This window comes from Leucopleurus acutus (genome assembly GCF_964270905.1).
Source record: "Leucopleurus acutus genome assembly, chromosome: 19".
Lineage (NCBI taxonomy): Eukaryota > Metazoa > Chordata > Mammalia > Artiodactyla > Delphinidae > Leucopleurus > Leucopleurus acutus.
The window spans coordinates 21,233,897-21,248,826 of NC_139161.1; the positions used below are offsets into that span (position 1 = coordinate 21,233,897).

Here is a 14,930-nt window from a genome sequence, read left to right on the forward strand (position 1 = left end):
TCCTTGTCCTGATCTGGGCAAACTATCCCGGGCAGCCTTGAATTCAGTAACTGTCATGTAGCTCAGACCATTTTTCACTGGGTGATCTTTGATGTTTGCTTACTGGATTTGAAATCAAACTGTTAGACATGAGGAGTAAGAGGATCTGCCCTCATCCTTTTTCCAATATTTGGAATGTGAAAGCACATCGTGCTTTATGTAAAAAAATGTTTTCTCCTCCTGTTCTGCTCTTTAGTGGATGTAAAAGTATTTCAGATTAAGTGGTTTTTATAAATTTCCATTAAGTTGATTTAGCAGACATACAAGTCAGAAATTTTTCACATGCCTTATATCACATTTTAGAGGGCAACCTGGTAAATATTTTTATGATGCTTTATTTTGGGCTTTCCAAACTGAATGGTTCAGTATAGCTACAATGCTATATAGCAGTCAGGTTCTTTTATTTCTTCTAATTGCCTTGTAAAATGCATTGTTACTGGTCTGATAACCCACTAATGCCATGGGGGGGCTAAACAAAGTATGAGTTGGAACCTGTCTTGGTTTGAAGTTGTTAGGAAGTGTGAGAGTGTCCCTGGGAAGAAGAGGTGGTTTCCTGCCTGCCTGTGGGCAGCGTATCCTTTGTGACTGTATTGTTTAGAGGGGAGGAACACTTGATCATGGTGGACCCTTGTCCATTTAATGTTTATTGAAAGTCAGATTGCTTATGACAGTTGCCACTAGTGAGAGAGGAAGGGTTTAAAGAAAATTGGACTGTTCTGCTTTTTCCCTCCTTGCGTACGTGATTTAAGGTTAGATTTCTATCCTTGTTGTGCATCCTGGCTGACAGACTCTTTCAGTGGTATGCTCTGAGCTTCCGGAACATTTTATACAAAGATTGCCTTCTCTATCTGCCCACCAGTTCTAGGATTTTTAACCACCTCAAATCCAGGCCATGTGAATTAGTCAAGTCTTGTTTGAGAAGACATGTAGGATGTTTCATTGGAGGTCTTGAGGCAGAACCCTCCCGCTTACAATGATCTTGGACCAAAGGATGCTAAAGTGTCAGGAGGGTGAGGGGAATTAATAGTCTCAGCCTCTCGTCACCTTTATTTCTCTCATAAATTTTAATTGTAAGATTGGAAGATACAGAGAGCTGTATACAACCATGTCGATAGGGTATAATTAACCCAGGTAATTTGGGAATAAAATTTGGCTTATATTTGCTATACCCAGATGCCCAGACTTAACATCTTGGTTCTCCAGCAAAGAACGTGCTGCTCTAACCTTGCCCTCTCACTTGGGACAAACTTTCTACCTACCAGAAACTACCATTTGAGGCAAATGAGTTTTCTGCGTGAAGGGCTTCTGCAGCACCACCCCCGCCCCGTGCCCTCCCAAGGCAAGTCTACCTATTTTGCCCATTTTTATTCTTAAGAACATCAGTTCTGCATCTCTGAAGCCTTTGATCCTTTGGAAAGTCAGTAAGACCTTCTCAGCTGAGTCTGAGTGAATCTTTGGAGCCCAAGAGAGTTACCCTTAATTTTCAGCAGAGAAAAAGATTGTTGGACAAAATCATGTGTGTGTTAAGAAAATTCCATAATGCGCTTCCTCCGTCTCTGCCTTCTGTGTTTGTTGAGTAACCCCTTAGTAGAGGTTGGTTCATAGGTGTTGAGACCTAGTGCTTCCTCAGCCAGGGTAGTTCACTGCCCTTTTAGGAAAAAGAACCATGAACAACCAAAACTATATCAATTGACATTGTTTATTTTCTGTGTTTTTCAGTGTCTTGGTTTGAAGAATTGGGGTGGGGAAATGGTAGTCGACATTCAAAGTAGAGGAGAGAATCAGTTCTGGAACTGGGGTACTTTGCTTCAGGTACAAGCATCTGTCCTGAATGTGTAGAAACAGCTGCCTCACATGTGAGTAGGGTTACTTTCCTCTCCATGTAATGAACTCCATGCCCTTCTTAGTGGCAAGGAGGGCTTCTACTTTCTACACACCTAACCAGTGTCATCCAGATGGGGATTGGCACCACTGAACACCACCAGTGCTTCCCATCGGCTTCTGGGCATGATTTTCACCAGGGCAAGAGCAAGTAGGCAGTAAATGAGAATCCCCACCCCAGGGAGAGATAAGAGAAGAGAGGTGTTCAGACACATACCTGTTCTCTTCTGCCATATCCCCAAGAACCCAGGGAAATCTTTGAAGTGATTTTTTTTCTTTTTTTTAATTAAAGTGGATGAAGAAAGATTTACCCCACTAAGTTTTAGCTTGTCACTGTCTCTTATACTACTTGTTGTTATTCATTCAAATCTGTACTACACTGCTGCTCACGTACATGTATGTGTTTCTTACCTTAGCCTAACCCTTCTCAGCCCCTGAAGTCATTTTTCTGTTTTGTGTTTTCTTTTTTTTATGGCACTAGCGAATGAGAACCTAAAGTCTTAGAAAATCCTAACTTGAAAAGGAGTCTCTAACTGGCATGGTTTGATTAATTACTTTACCTTTTCCCCCTAAAGACTTGAATGATTTTCTTCCCTAGTGCTATATAATAGATCTGTAATAAGTGAAACCTTTGCTGCTACTTTTCTGGGTTTACATCAGTTTTTTCCTTCCCTTAAAAATAATTTCTTATCTGTGCTTCTCTTATGACTGTTAATTTCTAGTAAGTACAGGAAGAGGTGAACCTGAGATTTCTTCTCTTACTCCCCTCCTCACGCTACCCCCAAGTTATACACTAACCTCTAACATATATAAGATCCATGAGATGGGGCTCATCATAAGATGCTTGTGGGTTTTTTTTCTCATCATGCTGCAGCTCTCAGAGCTGGCCCCTGAGGATCTGTGACTACCCAGTCCGAAGGGTTACTACAGGGAGAGAAAGGCTTTCTTAATTTTGCCTTTCTCCATTCCTGTTTTATGATCACCCTTCAGATGCCTCCCATTCTGGCGGCCTCCTTTTTCCTCCCAGGAATTGTTTCCAAGTAACCTGCCTCGGTCATTTCCCAACTGCTCTCCTCACCTTTGCCCACCTTCCAGTGGCCCTGAGAGCACAGACCTGAGAGACGGGGCCTGTGCAGAGCTCAGAGAACTGTGAGGACTACCCCTGCCTTTCAGACTCTACTTGGGGACAGAGATGGATGGGTAAATGGTGCTGCGGGAGCAATTTTTATCTTCAAACCAGGCTGTTTCGCCCTTTGCACTGCCCCGCCTCCATCCCCACTCCCCTGAGGAAGGGGTAAAGTGCAGAGGATGGTTGACTAGCAGGGTCTGATCCCCAGCATTGCTGTCGGGCCTAAGCCTTGTCCAGCCATTCGGCCTGCTCTGGAGTGAGAGCTTCAGTGTGTGGGAGCTGCTGCTTGCTTGTTTCTCCACCAGGCCTGCCCCAACACTTAGCCGGTCCCTGGGGCCAACACAGTTCCCTACATGGTGACTTAACACCAGCCTCCATTAGCTGTCCAAGCGACTGCGTTTCCACCCAGTACTTTTGGCGCTTGAGGATGGGGGGAGGGAGGGAGGGTTATTTAAAATAAATAAAATCCAAGGTGGCAGTAGAGGATTCCTTTTGCTTTAAAAATCTTTGGACTAAAAAAATTAAAAAATTTAAAAAAATGTTTTTTTATATATGAATATATAAAGTAAATTGTTATGTAACTATTATTGTTTCCTGTATGTTCTAATTTTTGGTTTATGATGTAATTAAAGGAAATAAGCTGTGAAGACTTTTCATTTTACTGCGGAAATAGCCTGACTTGGAGCTGTGATTCTTAACTTCCTTGAACCCTTGATCTGTAAAGGCTCCTGAGGCTGAATGAAGGGGCTTCTTTTTGGCATCTTTATTTTTTTTTAATATCCTTTAGTGAGTACCCTTTATTTATTTATTTATTTATTAATTGTTTAATAATCTTTATTTAGTACCTTTTCAATAGCTTTTATTTAATACCCTGCACTCCACTTGCTTCTAAGAAAAACAAAAGACATAATATAAATCAGTTTCTAAAAAACTTTTGTCTTAATTGGATAATAACAATTCAACCTGAGTCCCTTATCTGTGCAAAGCATTGCCCTTACCTGGACTAGGAAGGAGTGAGGGAGTGGTGTAATGGTTAAACAAACTCACTGCACAGTGACCTTGGCCAGTTAACCCCTCTATCTCAGTTCTTTGTTGGTAAAGTGGGGATAACAGTACCTGCTTTAGAGTTGTGAAGATTAAAAGTGATAAGAGTGGCACATAGTAAACGCTCACATGTTACCTGCTTTTAGTCGCTTCATTTCAGTATATTTCAGTATCTAATCTGTGCCAGGGGCTCCTAGGTTGAGAGATGCACAAAGGCTGATGCCTTTGGTCCCTGTCCTTTTGGTGGAGACGAGCAGTGGAGCCAAATCAGCAACCTCGATTTAAATCTCAGGGTATCTACCGTGCCCTGAAACACCTTTGGGGAGCCCTGTGGAATCGGAGGCCTCACTCGAAATCCGCTCATCCTGCATGAGTTAAATGCCTAATCTGGATTGGTCATCTGGGGCCAGTGGGGTCCCACAGTCCCTTCCAGGGGTGCAAGGAAGCAAGCCTGCTTCCTTGTCCATATTGAGACAGCCTTGGCTTTTGAGGGAGGCAAGTTCGAGGTCTTTGAACTTCAATAAGCAGACTTTCCCTTCCCCTGTGCTTTAATCCTGTTAATTCAGCCAGTGTAGAGCCTTCCTCCTTCCTACCTTCCCTAGCCAGAGGCCACCAGGTTTAGGACTCAACAAAGATGATCAGTAAATGATAAATGGGGTAAATGATTAATAATGGCATCTTGGCCTATCTCCCAGTGCATGCAAATGGGTTTTCTCTTTTCAGTATGTTTGAAATTTTCCATAATAAAAATTTTGAGGGAAGGGGATGAAAAAAGAGGAGTGGAATAAAATATGGCCCCAAATCACTTATCTTTTTTTAAAGTACTTTAATATAAAATTGGTTTTCTACACAGAAAAAAAATACACAGAGAAAATCACTTTCAGGTAGATTATAGGCCTAAAAGTGAAACACAAAATTAAAGCTTGAACTTTGAAAAACATTCATAGGAAATTATATTTACCTTAATGTACGGAAAGATTTGTTAAGACCTAAAAATTAAAAGATTAATTTTAATTCAACTACATTTCTTAAATAAAAAATAATAAAGCCCTATAGCCTCATTGTTCAAGAAGAGAGCTATAGTAATTCCCAAGTCTCTAGAACTGAAGTTTTAAATAAGTGATTTAATAGTTGAATAATCTTTTGGAGGCTTTAGTGGTTAGTTTTTGCCCAAACTAATTGGGAAAAGAGTCCAGTCGGATTTATTTATATTTCTGTCCCAGACTCCGTCCCTTGCCCTGGTCTCTTTAAGCCGGGGACATATCCCCGAGAGGACCATAACACCAAGAGAATTGGACAACACATTGAATATATATATATATATATATATATATATATATATGTATCTTTACTTTTAAAGGGGATGAATAAAATTTTAAATAAACATGAATTAATGCACTCTGTTCAGCAGCACTGCTTGGGGCAAAAGCTCCTTATCCATATTGCCAGGGTTTTTTTGCCTCACAGGCTTGGCCAGCTCAGCTCAGCAGGGAAGGCTGTGTCTCAGGGATTCCAACAACTTGCTGTTGAGCAGAAAGAAACGTGAGCCTGGGGGCTGCTTGGCTCCTCCCCAGGGGTAGGAGGACACCTGACGATTTGGCTCTTCACCTGAAGCCTGGTGAAGCAGCTGAGGATGTTAACAAGGCTTCTGGTGAGCACAGGACCCCAGAGAACCAGGCTGGCACCAGTCTCCTCCTCTTGCAGCAGGGCACCCCTGGGCCTAGGTCAGAACCAGGTAGTAGCCATCTGGATTCTGCACTGAAAGCAGTAAAAAAAAAAAAAAGAAAAGAAAGGGCGCCACCGGGATGAGACGGGCCCTAACCACCACTAACTACTGTGCTGCTTCTAAACCTCCAAGTGGCCTGCAGAGCCTCTGCCACACCCAGGTGTTCTTCCAGCCCCACCCTGGAGCCAGCTCTTTAGGAAGCCTCCCTGGGTACCGGAGCACAGAGGAGGGATAGAGGGCAGGCATCTGAATAACCAGGACCACGAGCCAGCTGATCGGAAATGCTGATCAGAAGTGCTCTGCTCCAGGTGGTGTCCAGCAAGCACCTGCCCTTCTGACTTGTATGACTGTGGGAGGGGGGGTGCGGGAAGAGGGGTAGGGGCCTTTCCTTCCCTTCTGATAAGCTCCCTGAAACTAGGGCATGCCTCCCTCATGAGAATGCGTTTATTCAGCTCCTTCTTCCTGAGCAATAAATGGCTGTCTCTTAGCTGTGTGGCCCTGTCCCTTTGACACAAAGCTGGTGTTCAGCAGATGTTTACCCCTTGATTGGGACACAGCACCCGCAACACACCTTCAAGGAACCTTTTAGTCTCATTTAGGAGGCAGTATTATAAACAATCTTACCCTTTCTAGGGCCTGTGAGACACACGCCTCTCCCTCTCAAAGCCCTACCTTTCTTCACCACAGCCACAAAGTACGACTCATCCTCAAGATTCTGAACCACCTGCAAGGGAGAGGGGTCACTCACTAAGACGATTCTGTTCTTAGAACCAAACGAAATAAGCTAGGGCAGGGAGAGGGAGACTGGGCCTGGTGTTGGAAGAATGATCCAGGCCTTTGTGGGACCACTCCCGATTTACCTGGTCACTGAGGAGAATGAGGATGCCCCCAGGGCCCTGGTGGAAGAGCCGATGGATCTGATTGGCTGGGAGGGCCAGCAGTTCAGCCAGTTTCCCCATGAGCTCTACAGCACTGAGTTCATCCAGAGAGATCTCTTGATAAAAGCCTGGGGGTGTGGGCAGCACAGGGGCAGGAGTCAGTGGGGGCTGTGGCCCAGAGGGAGCCCCAGATATCAGGAGAAAGGAGAAGACAAGGCGACAGGCTCATTGGGAGGGCCCGGGTCAGGGAAGAAGGAAAAAACCTTACAAATCCTCTTCACTTTCACCTCCTGTTCCTCACCTTTGGGGAGGCCTAGGCTGAGAGGAACCCCCAGTTTAAAGAAGAGATGGGACACCGTATGATAGAATGACAGAATCAGATGGAGTCAGAGTATAGAGCATGGAGGAATAAACCCAGGGAGTCATCCTGAAAGAAGACTAATCTAGTCATGGAAGATGAGAATGCCAAGGGCATCCTGGGTCCCAGGAATGGTGGGGCATCACCCCTTCCCCAGCCCAGAAGAGGTTTCATGCAACCACACCTGAGTTTCTTGTCTTCTGAAGAGGCCAGAACCTCACCTGAGTCAGGGTTCTTCGGAACCTCGTTCTCTTGCCTAGAGGCCTCCTGAGCGACATATAAGGTCAGCCGGTGACGGATGGGCCTGGGCCAGGAAAATAGCCTACATTCATACCTGAACTAACAGGTCCCAGTTTTAGCCCCTATCCCTGGGAGAAACCCTGCGTCCTCCCAGGTCTCTAGGGATAGGGGGTCACCAAACTTTTCTTAGGTATTTAGTGAATGCTGGACCCTAGGGGAGAGAAGATGAGAAGAATCCATCTCTGTCCCCAGAAACTGAGTGATGCAGATGGGCTGGCCACAGAAAGAAGTCACAGGAGCCTAACTTTTAAGCCCAATTCTGCTAGCCTTGCTTGCTCTGTGGCCTCAGGCAGGTCGCTGTCCTTTGGGCCTGAGTTTCTTCCTTTGTAAAAAGAGAGAAGTGGGGCTAAGTGGTCTTTCAGGAGCCTTTGGCTTGAACAGTCTATGAAACGTGAGTGTCAGCTGAGTTGGTAAGTGCCACTCCAGTGGGAAGGGGACCCTGGTTGGCAGTGCCCAGCACCTGGCTCTTAGAGTATTGAAAAGGCGGATCCCGTTGGCAGCTCCACAGATCTGGATAAGGTCCTGGCGGGTAAGCTTCAGAAGATCAGTGCCTGCAGAGTCAGACAGGGCTAGATTAGGGGAAGAGAGCACTGGGATCAAGGGTGGCAAGGGATACAATCCAACATTAGTCTACAAATAGCCCTGGTATGCCCAGACATGGGAACCAGACTTGGATTCAAATCCCACCTCTGCCACTTGCTAGCTGTGTGTCCTTGGGTGAGTTATTTAACCTCTCTGAGCCCTGTCCTCAGGGGTAGTGTATAAATTGTATGGGATAATACACGAGAAGAGAGCCTAGCCAGCATAGTGTGCTTGCCAACTCTTAGTTCTACATAGAAGTTAGTTGAAGGTCACACAGCAAGCCAGGACAGAGACAGGCTTCCTGCCCGACTGTCTGCCCTCAGTCCCCTACAGGTCAGATCCCTACCAGACCCCAGCCTCACCAGTGAAATTGGCCAGCGACCGACAGTAGTTGGAGAACCGGTGCCGATGCAACCACTGCTGTGTCTCTAGGATGGAGGCTCCAGGGTTCAGATCCTGAGGTATAAAGAGAGCGGTCCAGATAACACCGTGGACCCACGGACTGAGAACAAGGTGGAGGGGAAACATGGCCCCTGCCCTTGGAGGTCCCAAGTCTGAGACGGGAGGCTCATCCTGCCGGAGGCAAGTGCCCAGCGCCATCCGCGAACCATTTGACTATCTGTGGCCATACCACATCTCCCCACCAGGGGGCAGGGCCACCCTATTCTGGAGAGTGAGATGACACTGTTGAGAAGGCTTTGCAATAGGGGGTGTGGGAGTGTGGAAAGGAAAGACTCACCTGAGCTGGGCTGCCCCCCAAGGTGTCCAAGGCGAATGGTGGTGAGGAGCAGGGCCTGTGGGGAGCAGGGAGTCAGGCTCAGGGAAACAGTGCGGCCAGTCTCCTGCCCCCCTCATCCTTCCCCAGGCCTGTCCCGGTGTCACCCACGTGTTCCCCAGAAGCTGCCTCAGCTGCACCCTCAGGGCGGCCCCTCCCCCGCTGCCTAGGCTGAGGGGCTCTTCTCTTCATTCTCACCCCCAAGGGCTGACACAAGGTGCTCGTCCTGCCTCACCTCTCCGGGGGGAGCTTGCAGGAGTTGGGGGAGGTCAGAGCAAGAGGGCTCAGAGGCGGGTGGGGTCCCGAACTGGGTTCTGGCCACGGTGAACACTGCAGGTAGACAAGCAGCGAGGTTAGCCTGGACATTCGGGTGTGTGTGGGGGCGGTGGGCAGTGGTGGCTGTTGGCCTGCCTTGGGCCAAACTTGGCCCCTGCCCCAGGAGCCCCTGACAAGTAGATCAAGTTTCCACACAAAGAAGAGAGTAAACTAGCCTGCAGCTCTGTTTGGGGGATTTGGGGAAGGCTTCCTGGAGGAGCTACAGCAGGAAAGGAGGTGCTCCAGGCAGAGGGAGCAGAAGTGAGGGGCGGCCACGGCAGGGCAAGGAGAGGCAGCCGGCAAGGCGTCATCTCCTGGAGTCTTGAACAACAGGCAGTGCAGTTTGTCCTCGCAGGAAACAGGTGGAATCACTGGGAGGCTGTGATGATCCTGGAGCAGTCGCAGCCCCTGAGGCCTCAGTTTCCCAGCGTATACAACAGGGATCTTTTCTCCAGACCTCCCCTCCCGCCCCCGCACCCAGTTCACACACCTCCATGAAGACTGTGCTCTCACAGGCTGTCTGATACTTGTCTCTCTCATGCACGGGCTGTTTCTCAATCTTCTCCCGGTCAGTTTTCAGTTTCCGGTCAGCTCCTTTGGGCTACAGGAGGGTGACAAGAAAACCTCAGAGGCCTTCTTCACCTGCCCACTTCTCATTACAGGAGGGGCTCTGAGAAAGAGACCAAGCCCCATCCTTCTGTGCACGGAGAATGAAACAGTCCCAAAGAGGGGAACCGCAGGCTGAGGGTCCGCTGCAAAGCAGAGCCAGATCCACACAGCCAGCAAGGCAGGGTGACAGCCCTGAGAGGGAGGGGACAGGGCCCCCGTGCTGCATGTACCTTAAACACCTTGATGAGGCAGCCAGCTGAATGCAGGTGCTCCGGCGAAAGCTCCTTGTCACAGGGCTTGAAAGTGTCGATCTGAAGGCGGAAGGGAACACCTTTCTCTCCACCTTTTTTCCTAGGAGTGAACTCAGTGCTGATGCAGTGAACCTGAGGTGGAAAAGAAGGGTGACTCCAGGTCCCACCCACATTCAAGGGATCTCACCTGAAAGCTGTTACCTGTCTGTCACCTGTCAGCCATTAATCACAGCAACTTCCCACCCCCAACCAGTGTCTATTCTTGAAGCATAACTTTTTTTTTTAAGGGGAACAATTTTTTCCAGCTTTACTGAGATATATTTGACATATAACATTGTGTATGTTTAAAGTTTGCAGTGTGTTGATATGGTACATTTATATATTGGAAAATGATTACCACCCACCATAGCATTAGCTGCTAACACCTCCATCACAGAAACGCCCCATCACATAATTACCCTTTTCTTGGTGGTGAGATCATTTAAGATCTACTTTCTTCTTAAAATATAACTTTATTAGGTTCTTTCCCTTGTTCAAAATCCCTCAGCAGCTCTCCAGGGTTATGAGATGAGAAGCAAAGTCCCTGACCCTGGCTGGCATTCAAGCATCTTAAAGAGTCAAGTCAAGGGCTTCCCCAGTGGCACAGTGGTTGAGAGTCCGCCTGCCGATGCAGGGAACACGGGTTCGTGCCCCGGTCTGGGAAGATCCCACATGCCGCGGAGCGGCTGGGCCCGTGAGCCATGGCCGCTGAGCCTGCGCGTCCGGAGCCTGTGCTCCGCAACGGGAGAGGCCACAGCAGTGAGAGGCCTGTGTACCGAAAAACAACAACAAAAAAAAATAAAAAAATAAAAAATAAAGAGTCAAGTTAAGCTTTTCTGCATGGCTGCTCTCTCTCCCCCATCAATGAACCCGCTGACCTACCGATCCAGCCTAATCATCACCTCAATACACCTGCATAGCTTTTTCTCTACCGGGAAAGCTCTCTCTGCTCACATCTGAGCCAATACATCCCATTCCAGAGTAGGGTTGCCAGTTAAAATACAGGATGCCCAGTTAAATCTGAATTTCTGATAAGAAACAATTTTTTAGCATCAGTATTCCCAAGTATTGCATGGGACATACTGATGGTAAAAAAAAAAAAATTCTTTAGCTAAAATTCAAATTTAACTGAGTGTCCTGTATTTTATTTGCTAAATCTAGCAGTCTACTCCAGGAAGCCTTCCTGACCTGCACACCCACTGTAGCCCTCCCAAAATCTTGTGAAGAACAGGTAAAGGTAGGGAAGCTGAGGCTCACAGAGATCATGTGACCTGGGCAAGGTCCATGCCAGGAAGTGGTGGAACTGAAATTGTGTCACATCCACCTGACTCCAAGTCCAGATGCTTAGACTATAGTGGACACTCAAAAAAGGGACTTACAGGTGAGTTTTGACAATATTTTTCGATTCTAAAAGGAAATCTTCCAGCATAGAAAATATGGAGAACACTGAAAAAGTATAAAGAAGAATACAAGCATTTCCCATCACCCCACCTCTCAGAGATAATACTGTTAACATTCAAGTATTGTTTCTTCCTATCTTTTCTCTGGGCAAGGAAAAAAAACCCACAACTTTTGTATACACACACACTTTTATTTTTACAAAATAGAAATCAAACTTTAAATACAAGTCTATATTCTGCCTTCACTTATGGGAAAGCAGTTTCTCTTGTCATGAAATATTTCTCAGAGACATCATTTTAATGGCTACACAATGTCCATTATAAACCTGTACTAAACACTTATATCAAAGTCAATCCTCTTCTGATGGACATCTGATTATTTAAAATCTTTTAATATATAAAGCGACACTGGCATGAATAGCTGGTAAATATATCTCTGTGTACTTATTGAACACTGCGATAGCGGAACTACTGGGTAAATGAGTATGAACATTAAATTTAATAAAATTTGCCCACGTGCCACATACCTACAGAATGGGTGCACCAATTTGCATTCTCAGGATATGAGGGTGTCTGTTTCTCCAAACCTTACCAATAACAGTTTTTAAAAAGTCTTTGCCAGTTATATATATATATATATATATACACACACACACACATATATATAATTTTTATTAGCATTATTAGCATTTTATATAACACATTATATGTCATATGTGGCAACTATTTTTCCCATTTGATGTCTCCTTTTAATTTTGCCTGTGTATTGCAGACCGTTACTTTTTATGAAGCTAAATTCTGTGCTATGTTTTGTAATTTCTTCCATTGCCTTAATGTTTAACAAGTCCTTGCCTTTGGTGAGATTCGATCAACATTTATCCATGTTTTTTTCCTCAAGGTGTTTCTAGACGTGGTTCATTCTTATCACGCCCCCCCCCCACCCAAAATCACCTTCCTTTCCCACTTAGGCTGCTGCCACCCACATCTGAGCTCCAGCCTCCTCCCTGTCTCAGCTTCAGACTCACCTGCAGAAAGAGGGAGGTCCTCTTGGCCGGGTCCCAATAAAACTCCACTGTGTTGAGTTGTGAGGGTAGCACTTGGGGTTCTATCACCCCCACGGACAGTGGCACATCTGCAGGCACAGGGTTGCAGGCAGGGAGTCGGGCTCAGCCCTCCCCATCCACAAGGGCCTCTAAGACAGAAAGCAGCCCTAAAGGGTCCCTGGTCCCTCCCCATTCACCTATGTCCAGGATGCGGTCCCCAGGCCGGCTCCACCTCCACCCATCCAGCTGCTGCTGCTCCGTGTACTGCAGGCGCCGGTCGTGGAAAACCACACGCACCACACTCTGCGGGCACAGGAGGGCGCCTGGGCATTTGGGAACCAGTTCCCACACCTGGGGCAGGCCAACCTTTCCAGCCTCTCCCCCACCTTGCTTCCCACCCTCCAGGGGCAGAAGGACTTAGAATCACTAGATCCGTGTCCAGATGCCACCTGCCACTCACAAGCTGTGAAACTGAGGAAGTAACCTAGAGCCTCAGTTTCCTCATCTGTAAAATGGAGGAGTTAATCCCTTCCCACTCGTAGTCACTCTACCCATTTCTTTTCTTCGCTGCACTTATCAGTTTGCGATTTGTAAATCAATTTGTAATTGCATATATTAATAATTTGTGTAATTACATGTTTGTCTCACTCAGCAGAATGCAAGCCCCCTGAGGAAGGAAACTGCATCTGTCTCTTTACCCCTGAATCTCTAGCTCATCGAACAGTTTCTGGCAAAGAATGGGAGCTAAATACTTTTTTTTTTTTTTTTTGAGAAAGAAGGAATCATGTGTGTGAATAATGCTATGTAAATGTATTTCTAAGTCCTGGTTCTGCTACTTACTGGCTCTGTGTCCTTGAGAAAATACTTAACCTCACTGTGCCTGTTTCCTCAACAACTCCTGCCCACCACTGAGCTATTGTGAAGGTCAGATTGAAAGGTGGACTTGAGAGGGTTCTACTTGACAATGACATCATAGTGATGACATTGGCTTCCTGCCCAGAGGGATAGTCATAGCCAGCTTTTGCCAATTCTGGAAGGGATGCACCTACCTTCAGCAGCCGGGGCCCCTGGGTGGCATCGCCCAGTTTGGGGTTGCAGAGCATCCTCACCTCATAGGACTGGCCTGGGAGAGATTAAGGGGATGTGTGAGCCCCACTCTGAGGGGCAGAGATGCTGCTTGCCACCCCCAGCCTGCCCTGGGCCCAGCCTCCAGAGCTTGCTGCCTCGCTAGCCCCTCTCCTTCCCCAGGCCCAGCTCACCCTGGTTCAGGTAGGTGAGGGTCTCCTCCTGCTGCTTCACAGCTGGCGAAGTAGCTGCGCAGAGCACGTACTGGAAGGCGGGGCAGGGCGGTTCCGCACGGGGGATGTTGGGCGGCTCTTCCTGCTTCAGGTAGGGCAAGGGCAAGGCCTCCCTGCCAGGGAGAGGAGGGCACTGCTGGCTTTCTGCCCTGTCCACCCCATCCTCTAAGAGGCTTTGACTCTTTCTGCCAGGTTCTCCCTTCAGGGAGCCCACAGTGTGCTGTAGCAGGCACCCCTGCAGCAGCCAGGGCCTAAGGGGCCCCTGTTCAGCTCCTCTGGCCTCCAGCAGACCTCCCTTAAGGTACAGATCCCAGATACTACCAAGCCTTTGCAAACATCTGCTATCAATTACTCGTTTGCACCCTCAGGGCTTGCCTGATACCCAGTGAATGCCCACCGCAAGTGTCCTGAATGGGTGGGTGGTCAGGATGTTTTGAGACGTCCCGGGACCCACTGAACTCCAGGTACATTTGACCACTTCCCCACCCCCAGAGAAACTCAAGATCAGGAGGCCCATAACCTTTCGCTTGAAACAGAGGGCCCTGACGTGTCCATCTCAACTCAGAGCAGGGCCTTCCTCAGGGACTGTGGGAAGGGGATGTGGCCCTTACCTGAGCAAGCTGCTTGGTGGCCCAGGGTACAGTTCCCCGGGGCCGGGCCACAGGTGCTCCGGCTGGCTGTGCCAAAACAGCATCTTGGAAAAAGAGCAGGACCAGCTGTGTCACAGAAGGCTCAGCACCGGGTTGGGCTGGACCCACTGGGCCATCCACCCGGGGCCTCGGGCTTTATATACAAGCGCATAGCCCCAAAAGGGTGGGGCAAGGCCTCAGCCTCTTATTGGCTGAGCAACTGGGGCTCTAGGAAACTCAGGACCTATTAGGCAGCCCAAGCTGAGGGGAATCAAGAAATGGCATCCCTAGGGCTCCCCACCAATCATTAACTCAAAGGGGAAGTGGTGGTGCAGCAAAACAAGTCACCGGGACGGACATCCACTGCCCCACCATTCCCCCAGAGGCCCAGAACAACGAGGGGCACCCTCAGGCTAAAAGATTGGCCCCAGATCCATAAGCCACGTAGAGAGTCCTGGAGACCTACGGGCCCAGACCCCTCACAGGACCCCATGGGGGGAGGGTGGAGCCTGACCGCTCCAGGGGACGGGAAGAGTGACAAACAACATCACATGGACCGACAAAGGGCCTTTGCTCCCCCTGGCCTCCTTCCTTGTCTCTACCCCGCCCCCATACACACAGGTGCAGTGATGGC

At 47.9% G+C, this 14,930-nt stretch overlaps 1 protein-coding gene across 1 annotated transcript; it reads right to left on the reverse strand.

Moving 5' to 3' along the window:
- Positions 1 to 5,684: 5,684 nt before the first annotated feature.
- On the reverse strand, positions 5,685 to 14,376 carry LOC309975323 (transcription factor CP2-like protein 1). Its single transcript, XM_082860351.1, has 15 exons — positions 14,279 to 14,376; positions 13,629 to 13,780; positions 13,419 to 13,492; positions 12,567 to 12,672; positions 12,352 to 12,458; positions 9,867 to 10,019; positions 9,518 to 9,628; positions 8,948 to 9,042; positions 8,677 to 8,731; positions 8,300 to 8,393; positions 7,816 to 7,906; positions 7,277 to 7,359; positions 6,680 to 6,825; positions 6,492 to 6,543; positions 5,685 to 5,851 (listed from the first exon to the last, which is right to left on the reverse strand). The coding sequence occupies exons 1-15, from the start codon at positions 14,359 to 14,361 to the stop codon at positions 5,814 to 5,816; spliced, it is 1,440 nt and encodes a 479-aa protein (XP_082716477.1). The 5' UTR covers positions 14,362 to 14,376; the 3' UTR covers positions 5,685 to 5,813.
- Between the last annotated feature and the right edge of the window lie 554 nt (positions 14,377 to 14,930).

Excerpts from the sequence above, each read along its gene's own strand:
- LOC309975323 (XM_082860351.1), bottom strand. The coding sequence starts at position 14,361 with ATGCTGTTTTGGCACAGCCAGCCGGAGCACCTGTGGCCCGGCCCCGGG. Across the intron at positions 8,732-8,947 it reads TGCAAGCTCCCCCCGGAGAG|GCCCTGCTCCTCACCACCAT; the intron begins GTGAGGCAGGAC and ends TGCTCCCCACAG. Across the intron at positions 6,826-7,276 it reads TCCGAAGAACCCTGACTCAG|GCTTTTATCAAGAGATCTCT; the intron begins GTGAGGTTCTGG and ends CCACACCCCCAG.